The sequence below is a fragment of the Piliocolobus tephrosceles genome, unplaced genomic scaffold (assembly GCF_002776525.5).
Source record: "Piliocolobus tephrosceles isolate RC106 unplaced genomic scaffold, ASM277652v3 unscaffolded_715, whole genome shotgun sequence".
Taxonomy (NCBI): domain Eukaryota; kingdom Metazoa; phylum Chordata; class Mammalia; order Primates; family Cercopithecidae; genus Piliocolobus; species Piliocolobus tephrosceles.
Genome location: NW_022334441.1, coordinates 88,271 through 114,139, shown reverse-complemented (window position 1 = coordinate 114,139; position 25,869 = coordinate 88,271). Strand labels below are relative to the sequence as shown.

General features: G+C 47.8%; 1 long non-coding RNA gene and 3 gene segments (V, D, J or C); all 4 read right to left on the bottom strand.

The window, feature by feature from the left end:
* Positions 1-4,417: 4,417 nt before the first annotated feature.
* LOC111527991 lies at positions 4,418-5,405 on the bottom strand. The segment is given in 2 exon segments: positions 4,418-4,803; positions 5,206-5,405. Coding segments are annotated over 2 exon segments (432 nt in total).
* A 3,373-nt stretch (positions 5,406-8,778) lies between these two features.
* On the bottom strand, positions 8,779-16,940 carry LOC111527988. Of its 3 annotated transcripts, XR_004228826.1 has the most exons (5): positions 15,974-16,940; positions 14,670-14,727; positions 13,897-14,058; positions 13,604-13,696; positions 8,779-12,245 (listed from the first exon to the last, which is right to left on the bottom strand). It is a non-coding gene; the product is annotated as an uncharacterized LOC111527988 (long non-coding RNA). The 3 variants fall into 3 exon arrangements; XR_004228827.1 differs by having other exon boundaries at positions 8,779-13,696; positions 14,600-14,727; XR_004228825.1 differs by having other exon boundaries at positions 8,779-13,696.
* Positions 16,941-21,155: 4,215 nt separating this feature from the next.
* On the bottom strand, positions 21,156-21,869 carry LOC111529020. The segment is given in 2 exon segments: positions 21,156-21,607; positions 21,749-21,869. Coding segments are annotated over 2 exon segments (498 nt in total).
* A 1,051-nt stretch (positions 21,870-22,920) lies between these two features.
* LOC111529021 lies at positions 22,921-25,517 on the bottom strand. The segment is given in 3 exon segments: positions 22,921-22,961; positions 25,019-25,354; positions 25,472-25,517. Coding segments are annotated over 3 exon segments (423 nt in total).
* Positions 25,518-25,869: the final 352 nt, after the last annotated feature.

Here is a 25,869-nt window from a genome sequence, read left to right as displayed (position 1 = left end):
AGAAAGAAAGAAAGAAAGAAAGAAAGAAAGAAAGAAAGAAAGAGAAATTCACTGTACATTCCTAAAATAATTTAGAGGACATAATAATTTAAATGCCCATAAATTAAATTATATAATCAGTAGCCATGGGCTATTCTGACAGCATTTGAAAAGAGTCGTAGTTGATACGGAAAATATAACCCCAAAAAACCCAAAAATTGAATTGTTTTTAGAGCAGAATATGTCCGAGTTAACTAATATATATTGTAGACAGAAATAATATAGTCCAAAGAAAATTAAACACTTGTAAGCCCATTAAATTACTGAATCCAATTTTAGCATTGAGCATCAACATTTTGGTGTGCAAATAAAGCAACCTCTCAATGGTTATATAAAAAGGCAGTTGTTGCCTACTTTATGTTACAGTTTATTGGTGGCTTAATTGTGCTTTCACAGTTGGAGAGAAGGATGTTCCAGAAGATGTTTCTTTTATCTAAGTAAAAGGGAAAATACTCTTTTACACAAAAAGATAATTTGCAAGCTCCAATTAAATAGACGGTACAAGTATGTTCTTATCCAAAGAAAGACCTCAGGCTGCTATAGGAGGTGAAGTGAATTGCAGTGTCCCTCACAAAGAGGTCTCCACCTAGAACATATAATGGTGCAATTTTCAAACTTCAAATCACCTTAGAAACCAGGGATTGTTAAACCATATCCTGTGGGACGTCCCTGGTCTGCTACCTTTTTTTTTTTTTAATGTCCTCAGAACTGACAGTGGTTTTTATACATTTAAATGGTTACGTTGTGGATGGTGCTATCAGAACCTACATATTATCCCCAACATTGTCTTGTGTGTGGCAAAGAGTAAAATACTTCTTATCTAGACATTTAATAAATAGTTGAACAAATCCTAAAAGATAATGAGCCCTAAAATATTTGAGTAAATGCTGAACCTCAAGCAAAATAGGAGAAATCAAAACTCAAAGTGTAACTAGATAACATTTTATATCTCACAGGTTGGTAAAAATTTGCACTTTCACCAATGTACTCCCATCGATATTTAGGGCTGGCATTGTAAACTGGTAGAACCTCTCTGGAGGGGAATGTGAAAACAATGGGTAAAAGTTAGAAATGAACATCTTTTTGACCCAGCAATTCCACTTCTGGAAATTTATCCTACAGTCGTATGCACACAGGAACTCAAAGGAGTCTGCATAGGGATGCTCGTTGTAGTGTGATTTGTAAGATCAAAATCATGGTGATAACCATTAGAGGTTGCATGGCTAAAATCCTGCTATGGCATACTCTACAGCCTTAGAATACTTGGGCAGTGCTCTATGCCTAAGATGTCACAGAAAAGAATAAGAAATGGTGCATGTATGGGATGGTCTTTGGCAAAGGGGAACCGGGGCAGGCCCCGTACACTTCACTCTCTCCTTTTCCTCTGAGCTTTTCCACATCAGCCAAACAGGGTAGGGACAGTAAAAGCCCCTCAGGCAGGGCCTGGCCACCTGCTCTGGTCTCTCAATGCAGCCTGGCCTGACAACTTGGCTGCAACTTCATGACCAACCCAGAGCCAGAACCACAAAACTAAGTGACTGTCAATTCCAGGTGCACCGAAGTGACAAGATCACAAACACATGTTCTTTTACCATGCTCACTATTAGGGAGCAATTTTTATGCAACAATAGACAACAAATACAATTTGGTTTCTGAAATGAATTTTCTTGTGGATATTTCAAGTATACAACATGTTGATATGGGATACACATATAGTAAAATGGTTACTTTGTTTTTCGTAAAATCCATTTAATCAAAGTTTATGAAGCCTAAACTACATACAGTCATGGCGATGTTTACCAATTGACTAAGGAAATTTAAATATTGGATGCAACTAAAGTCCGATTATTTTGTCAATTCATTCTCACTTTTAGTAGATTAATAAAGACTTCAGCTACAAAAGTATTGACATCCATGGAAATCACAAATGCTGGATGTCAATGAGGAAGAAGGAATGGACTCAGGTTAACTCTTCCCTGTGGAGCCATTTTGGAAGCTCCCATCCTATAGGGAGACCATCCACTTCTGGGGAGTTTCCAGGACAAGGCCACAGTGATGTGAGACGGGGGATTTTGAGGGAACACTGAGTCTGTTACTCAAAATCTCCCCAGCTCAGCAACCTGAGGTATTGAGGAAAAGAGGAGGAGCAAAAATAAGAAAAACACGGCCAGGTGCGGTGGCTCACATGTGTATTCCCAGCACTTTGGGAGGCCTAGGTGGGTGGATCACCAGAGATCAGGAGTTCAAGACCAGCTGGCCAACATGGTGAAACCCCGTCTCTACTAAATACACAAAAGTTAGCTAGGAGTGGTGGTGGGCACCTGTAATCCCAGCTACTCAGGGGGCTGAGGCAGGGAGAATTGCTTGAACCTGAGAGGCTGAGGTTGCAGTGAGCCGAGATTGTGTCACTTCATAAATCAAGGGTCTAAGAACTGTGCCCCCCATTGTTTCGGGGCCAAGAACAGAAAGGCTCTGCAGCAGGTACAGGGGGGAGTGTGAGTGTCCTGCTATTGGGCCAGAGAAACTAGCATACTCTACCATAATGGAGGAACTGGACATAGGAACTGAAACCTTGTGCTTAAGGCAAAGCTTCAGAGGAGAATCCTACTGTAGACCCATGGGATTCAGCAACATGTCTATGTCATGTGCAGTAGAGAATTACTTATCTTTTCAAAACAGCCTCTTTTATGTTCATGGGCCTTGTTATATACAGAACCACATGAGACAGCAGTGACCACACAGCCAGACCAGCTGGATCCCCTTGGTCATGAGCTCAGGCAGGGCAAGAAATGATCTACAGTGAGATGAATGTGGCATACATAGGATGGAGCAGGAGGAGAGCTCGAGGGAAGTGTCCTCTGCACAAGCAGGTTGTCCTGTCTGTTGTTCCAGTGCCTCTTCCTGGGTTCACACTTATATCATCTGGTGGAGATGGGGCTTCCTGCACCAAGTTACTTGACAGCACCTGTCACCTGAAAGAGTCCTGACCAGCTCTGTCCCATAACGGTATGACACGATCCTCCTGTGACCCCTAGTGTCTAGTAATCACATTTAATATAAAAAGATAAGACAAATAAATTCAGATAAATTGCATATTTTATTTATGTCAGTAAAGCAAAATACTATCGTTTTCACATGTTATAAACATAAAATTATTTATGAGATGAATTACATAGATTTTCTTGGCTATTGTTATTGTTATTTTTCTGGAGATTAATGATTTCGGGACTCTGTAGTCGATGGGGATGTGAATGGGTTTTCTGTTGATGAGGGTGACCTGCAGTGGCTTTTGATGTGACAAGTGACCTGAGTTTTACCTAGTTAATCACATCTACATATCTGGTTGGGAGTGTAGAAAAGAGCGAAATTTGCAGAAGATATGGAAGGTGGAGGTGGACAGTGTCACCTGCAGCTCACCCTGTGGATGCATCTGTGGTCCCTGCATGGGATGAGGCTGCTCCGCCTGCCCTGGGGTTCTCTGCAGGGAGATCTGGCTCCAACTCTCCCTCAACCCAGAGCACCTGGCAACTCAGGCTTCCTTTTCTTTCCATAAAAATTCAAGATACCATCAAATTTGGCATTTCAACATGTACTCTGAAAATTTAGGATAGAAACAAGAGTTTTCAGTGCATAGTGGCCTCCTCAGGTCCCTGATGGCCCATGTTGGGGACAGTTGGCCATTGTAGATGGGGTTCACTGGAAGCCAACTCTGCAATGGAGATTTCCACGCACAGAAGATTTAGGAGGGAGTGAGGGAGGAAACACCGGGCAGAAGGAGACCCTGACTCATGGTGGGGTTGCCACTGAGGCCTCAGGCGTCCACACAGGGAGCTCTGGAGCTGGGAGGCCCTTCATTCACTGGCATCTTAAAATGAGGCAGGGACTTGAGATCTTGGTTCATTAAACTGAAACCCTCTGAGAAGGGACTTAGACTTGGGGAAGCTTTCTGCAACCAACAGCACTTCCCAGTGAGGGCACAGCTCTGAGCTGCTGGGCTTCTCAGCAGTGCCAGGTGGGTCACATGGAAGAGGCGATCTGGGCAGACTTCACAGTGACCCCTCCTCTGGTTTGCTCTGTTGGGAATCACAGGCTGCCACACAGCCTCAGGCCCAGGAACTCAGCAGGGCTGGGCAGCAGTTCTGGGGCCTGATCCAGACAGTTGACCTAAGGAGTTGCCCTGTCCCGACCATATGACCATCCAGGGGCAGGACAGTGGACAGAGGTTGCCTCTGTGTTCCACCAGACCCTCATGATTCTGGTTCTTCTAGGCCATGTCTCTGCCTGATATGTGCTCTGTAGAGATTCTGGAGGGGACTGGAGGGAAGGGCAGCTTGAGGGGCTCAGATCCAGGTGAATTGGACCAGATTCACTCATGGCTTTATCCTCCTGGGGCTGCAGCAAGAGAGTGACAGAGGCTGGCAGGGTGTTTTTGTGTCACTTCCCCATCTGCCTGTGTCACTGTGGGATGATCACTACTACTGTCCCACACCTGACAGTAATAGTCGGCCTCATCCCCGGCCTCGACTCCACTGATGGTCAGGGTGGCAGTGTTCCCTGAGTTGGAGCCAGAGAATCGCTCAGGGATCCCTGAGGGCCGTTCGCTATCATCATAGATGACCAGCACAGGGGCCTGCGCTGGCTTCTGCTGGTACCAGTACACATTTTTACTTCCAATGTTGTCTCCCCCACAGGTGATCCTGGCCGTCTGTCCTGGGGACACGGACACTGAGCGTGGCTGAGTCAGCTCATAGGAGGCCGCAAAGCCTGGAAAGGAAAAGAAAGAAAAAAAGTAGAGGTTAACTTTCAGGTGAAAGACGCTTTTTATGAAATCCCTGCCCTGTTGTCCGGACAAGCTCCAGAGAGTCTGTGAACCCTCAGTGTATCCCCTGCAATCAGCCCCAGTGCCAGTGGCCAATGGACTTTCCTGTTATGTGGAGCCTTTGAACTGAAAACCCACTACTCTCTCCTGGCAGGTGCAGCCACTCAGGCTCTCACAAGCCCCTGAGCAGAGTGTGGGGGGAGTTCAGTCCCAACAGCCCCCACCCTGCAGCAGGGTCATGAGCGTCCTGCCCACCACAGGCAGGGCCCCGCTGAGCTCAGAGTCAGGGCCACGCTGGACCCAGAGCCTTGGGGCTGGGCAGGTTGGTGAGACCCTGGGGGCAGCACCTGTGCAGTGAGCAAGGAGGCCGAGGAGGAGAAGAATCCAGGCCATGGCTGAGACACCGCCAATGCTGCCTCCTGAGGCCCAGGCTGGGCAGGTTCCTCCCAGGCCTCTTATCCCCCTGCTGGAGAGAGCGGCCTGTGATGCAAATCAGCAGAGTCAGGGGCTGCTGCTGGAGGAGATCTGTGGTTTCCAGTGAAGGGCTCAGCCCAAAAGGAAACAGAGAGAAGAGGGGTGGCCCCTGCTTACCCACCGGCTCAGCCCATGGGATTTTCTTCCAACCACTGGTCCCATAGTCTGGGCTCTCATCTTTACCCAAATGGTGCCCAGCCTTGCTCCTGGGCTGGCTTGTTCAAGCAAAAGCTCAGAGCTGAGTTTCTCTGTTTTCTAGGGGATATAAAGTCCTTCCTATGGGTTAGTGCTTGGCCCTGTTCAAGATGTTGCTAGAATCATAGTGGTGATGGGGGAATTACCTGGGGTCCACAGTCCCCTCCTCCCTTCCCTCCTGGCTCAGGAGGGAGGTGGTTAGCTTTTGTCTGTGTCTCTAGAAATGTCCTGGTCATAACCATTTTACGTCAGATGTGAGATGTCTGGTATTGGCCTAAATCCATGTTGAAGACACATGCAGAGCCCAATGCAGGGACCCTCTTCATTCCCGCTCTACAGGGGATAGCACAAGCCTTGGACAGGTACAGGCCCCACCCCAGGGCACAGCTCCTAAGCGCTAGGGGAGCATGCAATTCTTGGTTGCCAAGTGCACACGGAGAGTTGGATGATCCATCTGATGTAGTAAGTTTCTGCCTTGGCTGTGAGTTCTAGTGCCATGTTATAGATGCCGTGCCTCCGTATCTCCAGGGTGCGGCCAGGGCCAGGGCCAGATCAGGAGGTGAAGGAAACGTTGGCTTCATGAGAGAGTGAGAGGGGGCTGCAAAATTCCTAGACCCTGGTAGTGAATGTTTATTATAATTAAGTTGTCTTCGGTTGCTGGGAAAATGTATCAATGGATAAATCTTAAGTCAACAAAAGATTAATGAGCAAGTATTTTATGCCTCATAAGGAAATCAAGAGCTGTGATTTGGCAAGTTCCCTGGGACAGTTGGGAAAGACCGGGGACAGTGGACATTGAGGAGTGGCTAGGGAAGGAGAAGCCCCTGTGTCTGCAGGACAGGAGCTCCCAGAGCGAAGGGCCGGGAGGCAGGACATGTGTGACTCCGAATGGGATGGCAAGAGTGGTTGTGGGATGAGGGCCAGGGCGATGGGAAGAGGCAAAATGCCTGAATCTGCGTCAGAAAAATAAGCACCATCTCCAAGAGTCAGATCTTAGAACCAGGAAGTCAGAAGAATTTAAACGCCAGTGTGAAGGACAAATACTCTAAAAAAGGAGAACCTCTTTCCCTCCAGGTCTCGAGTCATGGTCACTGACCCTCTCTGCATGTCAGCATCTCCCTGATGCCAGGCCCACTCATCCCCAGTAGTTTTTGCCTGGTTACTCTCTGCTGCCCCCTGGTGGCCCCTGTACACTGTCAGCTGGAGGCTCAGGGTCTCCTGGGTCCAGGTGTAGCTTCAGAATCTGCTGCTCAGGTCCCTGATTCCTTCATTCATGGACTGCTGACCTCACAGAAAGAAGTTCCTCTTCTTGGTGTGGCCCCTTCCTGCCTCAGGACCTGGCACAAGGCGCTCAGATTCCTGATGGAAATATAAACACACCCATGTGGAGGAGGAGGTGACAGGGCCCTCCTGAGGCTCCCTGCACGTCTCTCTGAGTGGTGGGTGGTCCTGAGGGGGAACTGTGGCTTGGTACTGGGGGATGCAGGACTCAGGGGTGGCTGTGACTGGTTCTGGCTACAAATACAGTGCCAATGTGGGCTGGTGGTGACTCCTGCAATACAACAGAGACAGAAGCTCATTCACCCAACAAGTATTCACCCTAACCCACTGTGTCCTGGCAAGACAGCATTTTAGGAATTCAGCGTGAGGAATACGCAGTCCTTGCTCTGAGGACTTTCCTGTCCTGTTGCTGGGTCAGTGCTGTAGGCACACTGGGTTTACAGACCCAGCAGATACTCCCTACACCATCTACCTGTGTGTCATCCCCTCTATTCAACTGAAAACCAGGCAAATTTCCAGTTGCTTCCCCAAGGAGTTTCCAAGTAGCCCAGTGCTGGTCCATGGGGTGTAAGAGTCAGGTGGCTGAGGTTCTTTTCAGGGAACTTTTCCTACCGTGAAGGAAGGACTAGATTGGATTTGTGCTTTGCTTTTTCTCTTGAACATAGGTGTGGTAACTGGAGCTGCAGCAGCCATGCTGAGGTCTTACATCAACAACAATGAAAGCAAAGTCAACATCGCATTGAAAGGGAATCGAGAGTTACAAATATTCAAGCTTCCTATGGAATCGGTGAGCGTCTGGATTACAACCACCAAGGACATGCAGATTTACTTTTGTGGGAGAAAATTGGATGCTCCCTGGTTCCTGCCTCACGTGTTCTTGTAGTGAAAAAACATTTCTGACTGATAATACAATGATTAATAGAAATCAACCAGTCAAAAGATAATGAGAGAAAAAAAAAAACAACGTGGAATTGTAAGCTCTCTGAAGACAATCATGGAAAGTTCTGACAGAAGCTGACTGGCCGGCTGCTGTAAATTCAGTGTTTGGAAAAGGTGTCCTTGAAGGAGTCCGTGGAGCTCCTTTCAGTAAACAGTGAAGAAATAAGTGATGAGAGCATGTGCAGAGAGCTGTGTCTGTGCCCTGCGGGGAAGGGTCTCGGGTGTGCGAGGATCTGAAAGGACAGTGGGAGGCCTGAAGGGGATCTGAGATGTAAACCAGTTCAGGTCAGATATGACATTTGCTCACAAGTGAAGAATTTGGGGACAGGCACACGATGTGTAGTGTGTGAAATTCACTGGTATTAAATTAGGTGATCTGGGGCAGCATAACAAACAGAATCACCAATCACCTCCAGGAAGATGCCACTGTGTAGGGACAGGTGTGGCTTGCGTGGGTCCAGACCAGGTCCCAGCCCTTCTCTAGTTCACCTGGCCCTAAGGACCCTCAGGGAGTGGTTCCTGGTCCCACCCCTCTACCTGATGCCCACTATGCAGTCCTGTGGGGACCCACCCTGCTGCCTGTGTGTCTGGTACTTAGCCAGCTTTCTAGGGCCCCATGTGGGTGACCCAGCTCTGCTTTCCATGAAGTTCTAGAGATTTGCTGACCCAGAAGCAGAGAATTCAGGGAGTGCACTTGACAAGGGAAAGAAGGGCCTATGAGAGGGAGTGACAATTCCAAGGTCACTGGGGAAGGAAGAAAGAAGAGCAAGATCAGAGAAGTCTTAGATCTGTAATGATGATCTTAGAACACTCTTCTTAGTGTTCTGGAACCAGCCTGGGCTTGGAGAGGGGACATGGGAAAATCCTGAGACAAATTTTTGAGGTCCTTGCAAACAGTTTCCCCTTGTCAGTTCCTCCAGCTGCCTGTGGGGAGTGCAGTCTACCTGGACATGGAGCCAGTCAGAGCCTGGGAGGGCAGCCAGCTCTCTGCACTCATTGGCTAGTTGAAGCCCAAAGTAAAAGACTCCAGATTATAATCAAACTTTGGCCTTTTAATGATCTTTCAACCTGACAAAATTTTTCACACAATGTTTAAGGTTTAGGAATCCCTCCATAAAAATGATCTAAGTTAATGTTCCATTAGCTCAACTAGTACGTTGTAGACATAGCTATACAATAGCATTTCTCAGTTCTTTTTTGAGCAGAGTATCATTCCCTTTTCTGTTTGTTTTTTCCATTTCCATAAGATATGGTCGTGAATACAAGACATGAGCATTGATAAAGGAAGCCTGTGCTTTTCCTATTCAATACATTCCACACCTGACATGCTTACCTTATGTAAGCGTCCTACAGTGAATTATGAAAAACATGGGTTGAAGCAATAGGCAGAGAAATGTCACCTGTGCTAAGATTTTACCCAAGAGCCACACAAGGTATTAAGTCCTGCAGCAAATGAATGATGCTCATATGCAGGTGACCCTGCACAGGTGTGACTGAGTGGTTCTGAGTCAGATGTGAGCTAAGCAAGTTTCCTTCCCACTGACCAAGGTGGCTTCTGTCCTGCTCACCCCTGTGAGAAGCTTGCTCTTTGCTCCTGGCTCTTCATGCTGGGAAGATGCTCTTTTATTTCTGGAATGCAGAGCTCGGGCTGTCATAGGAGAATGAGGAGACCTTATCTGTGGGCTTTGAACTTCCTGGAATCACAGGTCTTTGTTTTTCTCTGAAAACCAAATTATCAGGGAGCAGAATATCAGAGCAGGGGCCCCTTACCTGCCCCAGTTTGTACTGAAAAGACTTTTCTAATACACATCTCCTAGGAGGTCTCCAGGACACTGAGACAGGCTGAGTCAGTCCTCACTGAGGCCCAAGCAGCAGGGAAACGTGTGATGCTTCCCTCTTGTATTGTGGTTCATCCAAAGATTGAGTTTTCTTTGAAATCCCAAAATCCTGTCACTTGAAATTCGGAGGCTTGCAGAGATGTGTTCAGTGGGTCAAGTGGTGGAAAAGTCTCCAGATGGACGAGTTCCTGCATCTGTCCGCACTTTCACAAGTCTCTAATTTAGAGGTCAGGCATGCTTGTAGAGCAGAAGCTGTAATAAAGTAGGTGTGGAAGAGTGTGTTAGACAAGCAAGGGAGATGGTGAGAGAGACCATGAAGGCTTCCCAATCCCCTTCACCTCTAACACACGTGGTCCACATCTCCCAGGAACATACAGCTGAGGGAGCATGGACAGCAGAGACTGAGAGCTGGAAATTCCATGTTTAGTGCCACAGGTTTCTTCATCTTCCTGTTCCACCAGCAAATCTAATCCCCTTATGCACATCAGAGATAAGGTGTCCTCAGCCACCATCTGTCCCTCCATGTGACTCAGTGTCCAACAGCTATGAATGACCTTTTTCTTGAGAATCAAATTCAGATGTAGACTCAGCAGTGGACATGGTCCTCCAAACACAGGGATCAGAGTCAGCAGCATAGAATCTGCCCCGTGGGCAAAGTGTGCACGGCTCCTCTGCACACCCAGCATAGCCCTACTGTGTGGAAACAGTCCTGCTGACAACAGTGAACACTGCCATCTTGGGAGGTACTTTTTACAAAATTCTTCACAAGTCTTGTCAAAGCATCCTGGTTTAGAAATGCTGGCTTGAGACAGTTGACAATCAAATATGAGCATGAGAAGTTTGAGGATTCTTCCTGGCAACAAATTAGCAGAATCAATAGACATTCCTGGAAGACTGGAAATGTCTGACCTTGGACCAGACAGGAGATCATTGTTAATTAGAGAGAGAGAGATAAAGTTGAGTTGTAGCATATAGAATAGAGAAAATGGTGCTTAGTACAAAATTCTTTCCATTTTTAACAGTTGTATAATTTTAAAATTAAACTGGTATTACTTTGCTTCCAGAGTATGCAATATTATTATTATGGTAAAATAAATATAACAAAATATTTTACCCTTTTAATCATTCTTAAGTATGTAATTAAGCAGTAATAAGTACAGTAAAAATATGCAAACATCATCACTATCCAACCCTAGAGCTTTAATCAGCCCACACAGAACCCCTATATCTATTAGACAGCTATTTGGAAACTTGGACATTGTGGACAAAATGACGAGTGTGTGATAAAAAGAAGATCCCAATCATGAACCAAAGATGGTGTTTCCACTTCACCCGCAGCTTCTGTGAAATCTCACTACAGTAAGGAGTTATGCCTTATCCAGGAACCCAGATGAGACACAGCCCCTGGGGCCCTTTCTGGGCTGTTTCTTCCCAAGGAGCAGAGGAATTTCAACAGGACGGTGCCCTCTGAGACAACTCTATTCTCTCCTGAAGTACATGTGATCACTTCTGGGATCCTCGTTTTCAGTTTACTGGACTGATCTCTACAATAGTTGAATGATCCTGGAGGATGAATTTGGGTTTGCACAGATCCATACAGGCAATAGAGGCATTTGCAATATCTGTGCCAGATGGGGCTCTCCTGGAACAGAATGCTGTGTCTGCAGGTGCACAGTTACACCATTGAAGCAGATACTGAGGTCTTGACCATTACCCTCAGAGAATAGGATCAGAATCAGTGCGCAATCACGTGGGATGGACAACAGTATACATTCACAATTTTCTGCCCAGCATCATTAGCTCTCCATTCCCTATCATGGTATCATCATGGGGACTCAGACCATCTGGACATCAGAGTTGAATCACATGTACATAATGGGCACGGCCTATTGCAAGCTTTTGTGAGATCCATGCAGTTTTCAGAGTGGGAAATAAATGAAGATGTTTCCTCCCCCGTATTAGCTGAAATTGGGAGTTTAGTTGTCTGGAGCAGCTGAGAATCTCCTACAAAATAAACAACATGTTATTACACCCTTCATTTCCCCTCAGGAAGAAAGAGGCACAAGGTCTATAAAGGTCTAGTGGTAGCATATTTTACACTTGGGGATGTGGCTCAACCCATATATCAGGAGCCATAAATATCACCCATTGTTTTCCAGGCCCAGAGCGTTGAGGATCTGCAGCAGGTGCAGGCAGGGTTGTGAGTGTCCTGCTGTTGGGGCCAGAGAATCCAGCTGACTCTACTGTGGGAACTGAAACCTCCTGGACATGGCAAACCCCATTGGAGAATCCCAATGTAGACTCCTGGGGTTTTGGAAGAAAGCCATGTCATGTGCAGTACAGCATTACTTCCCTTTTTTAAAACAGCTCCTTTTGTCTTACTGGGCCCTGGGAGAGACAGGATAACACTGGACATCAAGCGACCATGTTGCCAGAACTGCCAGATCCCCCCAGTTGTGAGCTCAGAGAGGCCAGCAGTGGTCTCAAGTGAGATGGATGTGACACATCTAAGGCAGAGCAAGGTCAGGGCTCCAGGACTCAGTCTCCTGCATAAACAGCCGGTCCTCATTTCTCTTCCACCCGTGCCTCTCCTTGGCTTCACACATATGTCCTACAGGTGGAGATGGGGCTGAAGCAGGTTACTCCAAAGCACCTGTCATCTGAAGGGGTAAGACCAGACCAGCATTGTACAGTCACAACATGATGTGAGCCTCATGTGAATCCTACTGTCTAGTTACCATATTAGATATAAAAAATAAAAAGGTAAACTAGTTTCAATAATGTATTCTATTTAACCCAATGTGTGAAAAATAATATTTACACATGCACACAATCTAAAGTTATTTGTGAGATATTTCATAGACATTTTCATAGATACTGTTACTATTATTATTTTGGGGAGGTTCTTTTTGTTGAGATTGTGTGGTTGATGGAGGCTTGAAGGAGTCCAGTTGCCAAGGGTGAGCTGTGCTGGCTTCGTCAATGTCAACTTTGATAAGCTGAAGGAGGGGTGAAAAGAGTGATTGTGCAGGATGTGTAGGGTGGAGGTGGGCAGTGTCCATCCTACAGCTGCCCCTGTGGGAGTATCTCTGGTTCCTGCATGGGGTGAGGCAGCTCCCCTTTCCATGGATTTCTTGCAGGAGGATCTGACTCCACCTCTCCTTCAGGACCCAGAGCACCTGGTATGTCAGGCTACCTTTTCATTTCGTAAGAACAGAAGGAACACTCAGATGTAGTTGGGCATTTGGATGCTCACAATGAAACTGAGGGAATTCGTTGGTGCTTTCCAGTGTATAGTGGCCACCTCAGGTCTACTCAGGTCTATGGTGGCTCATTTTGGTGAGAGCTGGCCATCTTAGTTTGCGTTTCCTGGAAATAGACTCTGAGATAAAGGTTTGCATGCACAGATGACCTGGATGGAGTGAGGAAGGCACCACTCGCAGGATACCCTGACCCATCATAGGGCTGCAACTTACACCTCAGGCATCAACCATGGGAGGTCACGAGCTGGAAAGACTTTCAGTGTCATCCTGTATTAAGGCAGGGCCTTGGGTTCTTGGTCCCAGGCCATCATTCAATGAAAACTCTCAAAACTGGACCTAAATATGAGGAAGGAAGTTTTCTGGAAACAATAGCACTTTCCAGTGAGGGCACAGCCCTGAGCTCCTAGAAGCTCCCAACAGTTGAGGGTTGGTGAGCTCAGAAAAGGGTATTGAGGCAGATGCCACAGTGCCCTCTCCTCAGCTTTTCCTCTTCAAAATTCCAGGCTGCCATGGAAGACTGGACCGCAGGTATTGAACTGAGCTGGGCATTTGTTGGGACTGATACAGGATATTTTGAAGGAGTGACCTAGTCACCATCGTATGGAAATCTAAGGCCAAGTGATGTTTCTCTACACCTCTCTCATCTTCCATCCAGTTCTTATGTTCCCAAGTCACTCCCAAAGCCCGAAAACACCAGTAAAGTCTGAATATAGCAGCCCTAAATCCACTCCTGATCCACCCTCTGCAGAGCCAACCTGTAGGGCTGGACAAAAGGATGGCCTGGAGGTCTCAGATCCAGTAGAACTTGGCCAGACCTGCTCATGGCTGGGTCCACAGTCTTCCTGGTGCTGGAGAAAGAAGATAATACAGATGAAAAAGGGGTTTGTGTTTCACTTCCCCATCTGCCTGTGTCACTGTGGGATTGTCCTCTTCCTCAGAAAAAGAGTAATAGCCTCATCTTTGTTCAGGGCCCTGCTGATGGTCAGGATAGTCGTGTTCCCCCTGGTGGACCCAGAGAATCACTCAGGCATTCCAGAAGGCTGCTCACCATCTTTATATATCAGCAGCACCGGGGCCTGGCCTGGCTTCCACTGGTACCAGTCAGCTTAATTTTCCCTCAGTACATCTCCAGAGCAGGTGATGCTGGCTGTCTGTCCTGGAGACACTGACACTGAGGGTGGCTGTGTCAGTTCATAGGAGGCCACAGAGCCTGCAGGAGAGGACAGGAGAGGGGGCTTGAAGATAGCAAACACATTTCCAGTGGTATCACCTGGGGGCTATGCCTGGGCTGAGCTCAGAAAATGCAGAGCTTTCAGGGTTCAGGGCAGGACCAGTTCAGGACCCTGTGAGGGCTGAGCCTGGGGCAGGGTCTGGGGGCAGCACCTGTGCAGAAGCTGAGGAGGGAGAGCCGGAGAAGGGTGCAGGCCATGGTAAGACACAGAGCCCAGAGCTCTGCTTCCTGAGCCCACAGCACAGCTGGGCTCCCAGACCTCTCTTATTTCCTCTCAGGCCCGGTGGGGCACTGCATGTTTGGTGTTTATGCAAATTTACTTCTCTGGGAACTCCTCATGGTGGGATGTCACTCAACCCAGATCTGGGGGACACAGTTCAGTCAAGGACTCTCTACCCTACAGACTCCAAAACTCATGTCTTTTTCGCTTGTAAAACACATTCACCCCATCCCAACAACCCAAATCCTGAACTAACTCAGCACCTAAGACCAAACTCTCTTGAGTGGGACCAAATCCCACTCAAGTGTGGGTGATTCTCTAGGTCTATTGATCCTGAGGATTTAAAGAATAACAGCTTTGGGGGTTTCACCTCCTCTCTCCTGTTGTCATCTGGGTGTTCAGGAAAGTCAAATTTCCCACTTTATTTGCTAAGATTAGAAGAGAAGAGCGAGTCAGCATCAGCAACATCTGTGAGGTACATGTGAGGAAATCACATCTGTCCACTATTGAAATAATTTACATAAGTTAAATACTCATTAATTGAATTTATTAATCAGTAGCCTTGGGATATATTTGTCAGTGTTTAGAAAGAAACAGAAATGATACAGAAAATACAACAAAAGTATATTAAGTTAAATTGTTCTAAGAGTATGTCCTTATTAAGAAAGATAAATCACAGACAAAAATAGTCTAAAGAAAATTCATCTCATATGCATATTAAAATACTATTTCCAATGTTAACATTAAGCATCCATATTTTGATACGCAAATAGAGACTCTGTAATGGTTATACAAAGTGCATTATTTTTTCTATTTGATATAACATTTTGTTTAGGTTCCCTTGTGGAGTGAGGTGATCTTGACTGTAGGGAAGAAGGATGTTCCAAGGGATGTTTACTTATACACACAGACACACACACACACACACACACACACACACACACACACACATATATATAAAAGGATGATTTGCCGCATAAACATATTTACAACAAAAAGATGCTGTTCTTTTCCTGACAACTTGCCTTGGGGTCTTTATAGTTTAACATCTCAAACACTCTTTCTTATCCCACTGTTGAATTCTGTTCTAGAATTTTCATGGATTATAAAATTATTCAGTACATTTAAAACTTAAACTATTTGTTTATTTGTCATTCTCAGAACCTCCATGTTCTCTTCTGTCTTTGGCTTCAGTCAAATGCTGATATTAGGATCCTTCTCTCTGAGCCTGCCCTGGATATTCTAGCTGTGGTACAAGCTTTCTGGCCCTCGTACCCCTCCCACTCCCTCAGACTTTTGCCTTAAGAGGAGTCTATTCCTGATAAATTAAAGCTCTCCCAAAACTCAGAGCAAGCAATGCAGAAAAATGTTATGTGATTGTGACCCACGGCTGTCTTAAACCCATGATCCAATCAAATAGATGATATGGGCATGTTCTTATCCAATGAAAGACCTCAGCCTAATACAGGTGAAATACAGTGACCCTCACAGAGAGATCCCCACCTAGATCATATGCTGGTGGAATTTTCAACCTTCAGATAAACCTACAAACCAGGGACTGTTCAACCACATCCTGTGACCATCCCTGGCCTGACACCTGTTTTTGTATGGCTCAGAGATGACAGTGTTTTTTATCATTTTAAATGTTTGCATTGTAAATGATGATATACGTACCTATGGAATATCCCCAAGGTTGATTCTTGAGCCACAAAGACCAAACGAATTCTTTTTAAAATTTATTTTTATGTTCTTTAGTTTAATAGAGATGAGAGTTCACTGTGAGGCCCAGGCTAATCTCAACTCCTGGGAGCAAGCAATTGACCTGTCCTACTCTTCTAAAGTGCTCGGGATTACAGGCGTGAGCCACCGTGCCTGGCCTCAAAGACTCAAATTCCCCTTGTCTGGATATTTAAGAAAAAGTTTACCAAATCCTAAAAAAGAAAATGTACTGAACTATTTCTGAAAAGGCCCAATCTTAAGCAGAAGAGGAGACTCAAAAGTAAAACTGTAACAAGGTACCGTTTTTGAGTCTGGCAGGTTGGCAGAAATTTACACTTTTAACAATGTACTCTGAACAAGTACTTTACAACTGGCATTGTAAATTGGTAGAACCCCTCTGGAGGGGAGTCTGACAACAATGGGAGAAAATTACAAGCACACATCTTTCTGACCCGCAGTTTCACTTTCAGAAATGAATCCTATGGTCATATTCACACAGGAACTCAAAGGAGGCTGCATAGGGATGTTCGCTGCACTGTTATTTCTAAAACCAAAGTTGTGGCGATAATCATTAGAATGTAGTTGGCTAAAATTCTACCCACAGTGTGGGAGATGGTGATGCATTTAGGGTGGAGAGACACTGAAAAAAGCAGTGACTGTACCAATCAGGCAGCTCCTTGTCATTGTCCCTGCATTTGAAGAGCTAGGAAGAGTTGCACATTCAAGGACCACAGCACACAAGCATCAGAAAGCTGTCCCTGTCCTGGATGAGAAACCACAGGGCAGGTTTCCTTTTGGACTTCATGGCGGGAAAGGAGAGGAGCTGGGAGAGAAGAATTCTCAAGGCCGTGCTGCAGGAAGCCCCTTGCACAGGGTGAGGAAGCATCTTCAGAGCAGAAAGGGAGCCTGAGAGCCCAGGCTAGGTTTTGGTCTCAGTTCCCCATGAACTTGGACCACTGTGGAAAGTGCTACTGGTTGTATATGAACAACAGTAATAATCAGCCTCGTCCTCAGCCTGGAGCCCGGAGATGGTCAGGGAGGCCGTGTTGCCAGATTTGGAGCCAGAGAAGCGATCAGAGACCCCTGAGGGCCGATTACTGACATCATAAATCATGAGTTTGGGGGCTGTGCCTGGGTGCTGTTGGTACCAGGAGACACGGTTATAACCACCAACGTCACTGCTGGTTCCAGTGCAGGAGATGGTGACCGACTGTCCAGCAGACCCAGACACTGAGGGAGGCTGAGTCAGGGCAGACTGAGCCCAGGATCCTGGAAAGAGGGAGAAACACATTCTAGTGAGTCAGTGCTGGGCCCAGGTGAGCCTGAGGAGCAGGAGACCAAGGATCAGCCCAGAGGCCCCTGAAGCCCCTTCCCTGCAGTCATCACCTTTGCCCTGAGTGAGGAGGGTGAGGAGGAGCAGAGCCCAGGCCATGGTGGAGACGTCCTGAGAGCGCTGCCTCCTGATACCCCAGCACTGGCCCCAGCCCCAGCCCTGTGTTATCTCCTCTGCCTCAGAGGAGGGCAGGGCCTCCATGCAAATCTACACCCTGAGCTCCTCTCCTCACCCCACCCTCATCTGGGTCTGGGCTCAGAGACTTCTGCTTCCCTGGACACCGGGGCTCAGATGAGGAGATTAAAGTCCTTGTTTGTCTATTCTGATGGCAGGAACTTATTTTTTTGTACCTGATTTGCTCAGGAGAGAAAGATCTGCTGAAATCCCTTACCTGAGTGAGCTCCTGGCACTCAGTGTCTCTGCTGTGTGGTGTCTGTTTCTCTGTGGCCCCTCAGGCCTGGGCACACAGCACAGTGCCCTCTGCTTGGCACCCACCTCCAGGCTGTTTCTACTGTCAGGAAATGGGGCTGCCCACCCCGTGGAAACCTCTGCTGGGTGTTGTTGGTCTCTGGTCTCCCCAGCTGCAGCCTCGTCCCGTCCCCACCCCCACACTGCATGCTGAAGCATCTGCAGCATCGAATCCCTGGAGCACATCAGCCTCCCCAGGCAGTGCGCCCGCATCCACACAGGGCACATGTGGGAGGGACCCTGCGGAGGGAACACAGAGCACCGACTAGGTCCACAGTCCTGAGCCTGAGTCCACTGCTCCCAATCCTGCCCTTCCCACTCACAAGGAGGTGACTTGTCCTTCCCAGCTTCTGGTTCTCAGCCTGAGAACTGGCTACCATAGAGTCCACTCTGCACACAGGTGATCCATGGGAATACGACCCAGTAAGGGAAAGGGAAAGTTTGGTAACAGGCATTTCCGAGTGCACCAGAGTGATATTTATTGGGAATGTTTTATTGACAGATTTTTTCCATTTTACTTTGATTTTTGTTTTGAGTCGCAGATATGTGTGTTTTTTACTTTCTTGGTTTCCTCCATCTTAGCACATCCTTTGGGAACCATAAAACTGACCTCTCTCAACCCTGCAACGCTGAAGACACACAGTCTACAAGTACATTTTTGGTTTTTTCCTTAAAACACTTTTAATCTATTTTCACCTTTCTCATTGCCTATGACAAATCTCTCTTAACATTTCGTATTAGAAAAACTACTGGGCCAGGTATAGTGGCTCACCTTTATAATCCCAGCACTTTAGGAGGCGAAGTCAGGTGGGTCACCTGAGGTCAAGAGCTCGAGATCAGCCTGACCAATATGGTGAAACCACATTTCTACTAAAACACAAAAATTAGCTGGGCGTGGTGGTGGGGGCTTGTAATCCCAGCTGCTCAGGAGGCTGAGGCAGGAGAATCGCTTGAACCTGGGAGGTAGAGGTTGCAGTGAGCCGAGATTGCACCACTGCACTCCAGCCTGGGCAACAGAGTGAGACTCTCTCTCTCAAAAACAAAACAAAACAAACAACAACAACAAAACCAAAAACAACTAATGGATTCAGTTTCCATTTAAATATTATAACATACGCTATCCTGTCCTCCCACCTAGATTCATCTCTGAAACCATGACAAGTGCATGGAGCAGCTATTTGAGCACCAGGAAAGGAAATCGTACACAATGGTTTGGGGTGCTCCCAGCAGACGAAATGCAACAGAGTCAGTGTGAGACTCCTGGATTTCCTCAGTGTCCCCTGGCTGGGAGTCCAGACAGCACCAAACCTGAAGGAGCACAAATCTGAAAACCGAAAGAAGTCCAGGAAAGTCCTCTTGTTCAGAATTGAAGATAGAAAAAAAAAGTTTATTTGGCTCGAAGTGAAGGCTCAGTCCCGTGCACAAGCAGGTGGTCCACACTCCTGTTCTCATTTCTCTTGCACCCGTGCCTCTCCCTGTGTTTACACTGAGGTCCTGTGGATGAAGATGGGGCTTCCTGCACCAGGTCACTCCTCAGCCCCTCTTACCTGACGGGGTGCAGACCAGCACTGTTCAATCACAATATGGTGTGAGCCTCATGGGAATCCCAAGGTCTAGTCCGCCACGTTAGAAATACAAAGAGAAGAAGGAAAATGACTTCAAATAATATATTTTATTTACCTTGCATATCAAAAATAGTATCATTTTCATATGTAATCTAAGTTCAATTATTTATGTAACATTTTAGATACCTTTTCGTGGCTACTGTTATTATTTTTTGAAGAATCTTTATGTGGAGATTGTGTGGTTGACAGAGATGTGAGTGGGTTTTCTGTTGACAAGTGTAGGCTCTTGTGGCTTCTAAAGTGTCAACTTTGATGGCTGAAGGAGGGGTGGAAAGAATGATTTTTTTCACAGGATGTGGAGGGTGGAGGTGGGCAACATTCATCTTGCAGCTCCCCCTGCGGGTGCATCTGTGGTCCCTGCTTGGGGTGAGGCTGCTTTTTCTGACCCTGAATTCCTGGAGGAGGATCTGACTCCAACTCTCCCTCTGATCCCAGAGCACCTGGCATGCCAGGGCCCTTTTCATTCCACACAAATGCAAGAAACACTCAGATCTCACTGGGCATTTGCAGACTCACAATGATCATTAGGAATAAACTGGTGCTTTATGGTATACTGTGGCCTCCTCAGGTTCCTGATGGCTCAAGTTGGGGATGACTTGTTGTGTTATTTTGGGATGCCTGGAAGCAGACTCTGAGATGGAGACTGGCTTTCACAGCAGGTGTGAAACTAAGTGAGGGAGGCAACACTGGGCACAAGAACACCCTGACCCACATTGAGGCCATCCCTATAGGGAGCTGTGGAATTGGAGGATTTTCAGATTCTCCTACATTGAAAGGGAGGCTTGAGATCTTCACCTCAGGCAGTTATGAAACCAAACCTTGCTAAGAAGGGGCATAAACCTGGAAGAGACAGTTTTCTCCGCTGTCCAGCAGAAAGAAAGAGGGTCCAGTTCTAAAAGTTTAAGTTGGATCTTTCTCTATGCCTTCAATTTCTCCACTTAACACATTCAATCAATCCTCTATTCTCATGAGCAAGGAGAAAAGAGTTATAATAACTGCTTTAAAATTCTTGCCTACAAGGTCTATCATGCGTGCAATTTTTTATTGTCACTTTGGATTGATTCATTTTTCTCTGTGTTAGAGCACATATTTTCTCTTTTCCTTGCAGGAAATATTGATAGAATGCCAATCATTGTGCATTTTTCCTTGCTGAGCTTATAATCCTTTTGCATTTTCTTCTCTATTTTTGTCTTTTATTTTTGGATTCAGTAAAGTTACTTGGAAACTGTCTTGACTTTTCTCAGTTTGCTTCTACACTTTCTTAGTTGAAAGCAGAGTAGCCCTATGTCTGGGCGACATTTTCTCCAATACTGAGCTGAAGCTCTTCTGATGAGTCCACCTCATGCCCCATAACTCAGGCCTTTCCTCTGTGACTGGAGTGTGTGTGTGTGTGTGTGTGTGTGTGTGTGTGTGTGTGTGTGTGTGTGTTTTATGTGGAGTGTTCCCTCAAGTGTCTTTCTCTTTCAGAGGGAGTTTCTTTACACACAAATGTTCATCAGTGCATGAATATTTGCAACTTCAGAGTTCTCTCCTTGTGCAACTCTCTCATCTTCAATACACCTCCCTCTAGACTGGCTTTTTTGTTTGTTTGTTTGTTTGTTTTTAATTTTTGAGTTCCCTGGAATCCTACTCTGAGAGGGAGGATTGCATGCACTAGGGTGTCAGGATATATTCTCAGGAAAGAAGTGTGGGGAGCGTGACTGGGAATGTTTTACAATTGAGTACTACGCCTCAGAATCTCAAATTGAGGTGAACTGGGCCAGACTTGTTCGTGGCTTTGTCCACAGTCCTCCTGGGGCTGGAGGAAGAAGGTGACACAGATGGCAAGGGGTTTGTGTCTCATTTCCCCATCTGCCTGTGTCACTGTGGGACTGTTGTCATCCCCAGAGTAACAGTAATAGTCAGCCTCATCCTCAGCCTGGGCCCCGCTGATGGTCAGGGTGACTGTGGTCCCTGAGCTGGAGCCAGAGAATCGCTCAGGAATCCCTGAGGGCCGCTCACTGTCTTTATAAATCACCAGCACAGGCGCCTGGCCTGGCTTCTGCTGGTACCAATGAGCATAATTGTTTGGCAGTGCATCTCCAGAGCAGGTGATCCTGGCCGTCTGTCCAGGGGATACTGACACCGAGGGTGGCTGTGTCAGCTCATAGGAGGCCACAGAGACTGCAAGAAAAGACAGGAGATGGGGATTGAAGACAAAGGACCTGTTGCCAGGAATCCCCCCTGGCAGCAGTGTGGGGCTTTGCTCAGGATTCAGATCAGGCCCAACTTAGGGTCTGTGGGGACTGAACCTAGGGGCAGCACCTGTGCAGTGAGCGAGGAGGGGGAGCAGGAGAGGGATCCAGGCCATGGTGAGATGTTCAGAGCTCTGCCTTCTGAGCCCACAGCACAGCTGGGCTTCCCAGGCCACTCTTATTCCCTCTCCAGCTTTTGGGGGCAGTCAGTGTTTGGTGCTTATGCAAATTTACATCCTCTGTGACTCCTCCTGGACAAATGTCACTCAAACCAGCTGCAGGGGCAGCACAGGCAACAGGAGGAAGAAGCAGGGTCTCAGATTAGAAAATCAGCTGCAGCCTTCAAGCCCTGTGATCACAGTCACCTTTCTGGGAATTGATCTCATGACCACTGTCCCAAACCTCGCTGACCTGGGGTCTGTCCTGGACCAGGTTCAGCAGAGCTGTGGACCTTCCAGGAGGTTAGCCATGGGACTGAGCTGGGCTCTGCTGAGAGATCATCGATGACACCTGACTCAGCAGTAGGTGGACCAGGGACCCATCATCTTCCTCCTGCTGGTCCCTCAGACTCAGTCCTCTCTTGTTCATTCCATCTAAATGCTGTGCTGTGTCATCAGGACACTTGCTAATTACTTCAGGAGGAATATTTGGGTCATTTAAGCAACCACACACCCCTGTGGAGTCAACAGGGCCTCTGGTCTCATTTCAGCTGCTCCTTCTACATCACCCCTCATTGCCACAAGAGATTAGCAATTGGCACCCTCAGCTCATCTGTTATTTATGTATGTTTTTCTCATCAATGTTTTATGTAAACTTACAAAAAGCAGGAGAAAATCACACTGGACTGATCATCTAACTTTAGGCCCCATGGTCTCTGCAGGGGTCCCAGGGTCATGGTCTCTGCACAGCATGTGAGCTCCAGAAGGTGGGTGGTCCCTGGTTACTCCAGCCAGGCTCCTGGCCCCTTCAGTCAGATCCCTGGTCAGTGTCCTGTCACTGAGCACGGACAGCCCCATGGTCAGAGCTGAGGCAAGTGAGAAGCCCTGTCCTTCTGAAGAGTGTCTCCTTAAGGAGGCTGGGGATGCCCCATGAAGGCATCAGGATCCCACATGCGTCACCCCATCCACCTGAGACTCACCTGAGCACAGGAACTGCCTCCTGAGTCAGAGTCAGCCTGGAGCTTGAAGGAGAGGCAGAGAGAGCAGGGGTCGGATGTGTCTGGAAGTACCCAGGACAGAGGGCTTAGCTCCCCAGGATGCTGCTGGACAGGGAGTGACAAGGCCCTGAGAGTGGCAAGAGACACCGACAGCCATTCTGGGTGAAGGACTTGGGATCTGGGAGCCCTGTCACCTCACACTGTGCCCCCTCCTAGACCAATTCAACCTCTGGATGTCTCCCAGGGAATCCCCTTCCTGAGGAAGCTGCCCATGCTGACACCTGGGCCCAGCCTCCTCCAGCTGCATTTCCCAGGTGAGGCCTTTACTGTGCCAGGCTTCTGTCGGTGTCCTTGGGTGACACTGTATGAGTCTGACCCTCAGAGCGTGGTCACTGCAACCTGAGGGGATAGGATGAGCTGCCCTCGCTTTCAATCTGAAGACCGATTCTTGGACACCTGTTGAACCCCAGGTGGGCCTTCCTCTTTGCCCCAGCTGGGCAGCCCCAACCTCTTTCCTGACTGCTCCTGGCTGCAGCTCTGCTGCCCCCAGCTGGTGGAGGAAACTCAGCCCAGGAGCTTTTTTCTTCCAGGTGACCCCACAGCACCTGTCACTTCAGAAGTTGAGGACCAGAAAGCCCAGCCCCATTCTGTGCAGGGTGACCGGATCTGCCCTGCCCAGTCCAGCACAGAGAGGTCACACATGCAGTGCAGGGAGGTGAGGCTATAGAAGTGTCTCAGGGTTGAAATGCCCTCCTCTAGTGGTTTTGTTCCATCAGGACTAATTAGAGTGAGTCAACTGAAGCTCTTCTGCAAAGCTTTCAAAGTCCAGAGAGATGTGTGTGCCATCCTACAGGGACCCAGGCTTCCTATGCCCTTAGGAAGCAAACTGGTGCACCTCCCACCCAATAAGAGCAGCTATGATTCACTGTGATTTCCTGATGTTTCAGGCACTGCAGCTTAGTTGTGAGCTAACATCACCGTCGTTGGCACCATGAAAACATGAAATTATGTTTATCTTTATTTTATTCAACACTTCTCAGAGTTTGTGCCGAGAAGATTTCTATACTAGCCTAGTCTGTCTTCCTGATGAAACTGGGACTCTCCTGCTTATTCTCAGCTGGGGACCACTGCTCCCACCATACAGAAAGCAGGCTCTTTTGAGCCCCTTTCTTGGAATCCCTGCAGAGGAAAGACAAGAAGTTCTATGACTGAAGCCTATTGAAGCCCATTAAATGATATCCCCTCATCAGGCTTTAATTCACATGACTTTCATTGTTTTTCTATCTTTTAATTTTGAATTAAGAAAAGAGCTACTGAGTTCAGTAAAAGCCTCCTTACTTCACAGCAGATAACACTGAGGCCAAAAAAGACTAAGTGGCTCAGGAGAACAGAGAGCAGTAGTGGCTAGTACAGGAGCTGACCCAGGTGTCCTGAGTAATGAACCTGGGCCCTTTGGGGCAGAGCTTAACCAGGGTGGGGAGGGAGGGGGGGTGAGGGCCAGGCAGGCAGCAGGGCTGTGTCCCATGGACACACTGCCATCTCCCGTTATGGCCTGGTCATGCTGAGAAGCCCACTTCAGCCTGCAGAAGGTGGGACTGTACTCCAGGCTGTAGCTTGAGAATCTGTTGGGATTGGGGGCTTCTTTGGATGCAGGGCCTGGCCTGGCTCCTGCTGGTTCTCTCTGCACTGTTGCTTGCTCCACTCTCTCCTGAGTAGGTGGGGGATAGGTGTCTCATGGCCAACTCTACTGGGCGTAGCTGAGTCTAACAGACCACATAGGCTGCAGGTTGAGGAGATTTTGGGGCTCATTTCCCAGAGTTTTGTCTCTGAAACCCACAGCTGAGCCTGGTTTCCTCAGACATTCCACATACTCTGAAAAGTCCCCATGAAAATGCTCCCTCCGTCGCACTGGATTGCAGAGAACTTAGCAGGCTTCAGTGTGGACTTCATGGGTTTGGTTCATATGGAATTATTCTCTGCTCATATCTCATAGGGAAGTGATTGTTACTGCCTATTTGAACAATCTTGAAGGAATGACAGGAATCCCAACAGCCCTGGTGTCAGGACACAAGTCAGGAATCTCAGGAGGGTTTTGGTCTTACTTCCTCATCACTTGGGATGTGTGGGACAGAAATAATGATCAGTCTCACTGGTGGGATCCCAGGGAGTCTCAAAGAAGCTCACTTGCCAGACTTGAAGCCTGAGAATCAATCTTATGTCCACTGTGGAAAGTGGTGCTGCCTGCATATGAGCAGCAGTAATAATCAGCCTCGTCCTCAGCCTGGAGCCCAGAGATGGTCATGGAGGCCGTGTTGCCAGACTTGGAGCCAGAGAAGCAATCAGAGACCCCTGAGGGCTGCTTACTGACACCATAAATCATGTGCCTGGGGGCAGATGGCACCAGGAGACAGTTATAACGCCCAACGTCACTGCTGGTTCCAGTGCAGGAGATGGTGACCAACTGTCCAGGAGACCCGGACACTGAGTGAGGCTGAGTCAGGGCAGACTGAGCCCAGGATCCTGGAAAGAGGGAGAAACACACTCCAGTGAGTCACTGCTGGGCCCAGGTGAGCCTGAGGAGCAGAAGACCAAGAATCAGCCCAGAGGTCCCCGAGGCCCCTTCCCTGGAGGCGTCACCTGTGTCCTGAGCGAGGAGGATGAGGAGAAGCAGAGTCCAGGCCATGGTGGAGACGTGCCCAGAGCGCTGCCTTCTGAGACCCCAGCGCTGGGCCTGCCCCAGCCCTCTATTATCCCCTCTGCCTCAGAGGAGGGCGGGGCCTCCATGCAAATCTGTGTCCTCGCTCATCTTCTCAGTCCACCCTCACCTGGGCTTGGGCTCAGAGACCTCTTCCCTGGACAATGGGGTTCAGCTGAGGAGATTAAAGTCCTTGTTTGTCTATTCTGATTATAGGAACTTGATTTCTTTGTACCCGATTTGCTCAGGAGAGAAAGATCTGCTGAAGTCCCTCATCTGAGTGAGCTCGTGACCCTCAGTGTCTCTGCTGTGTGGTGCCTGTGTCTCTGTGACCCTCCAG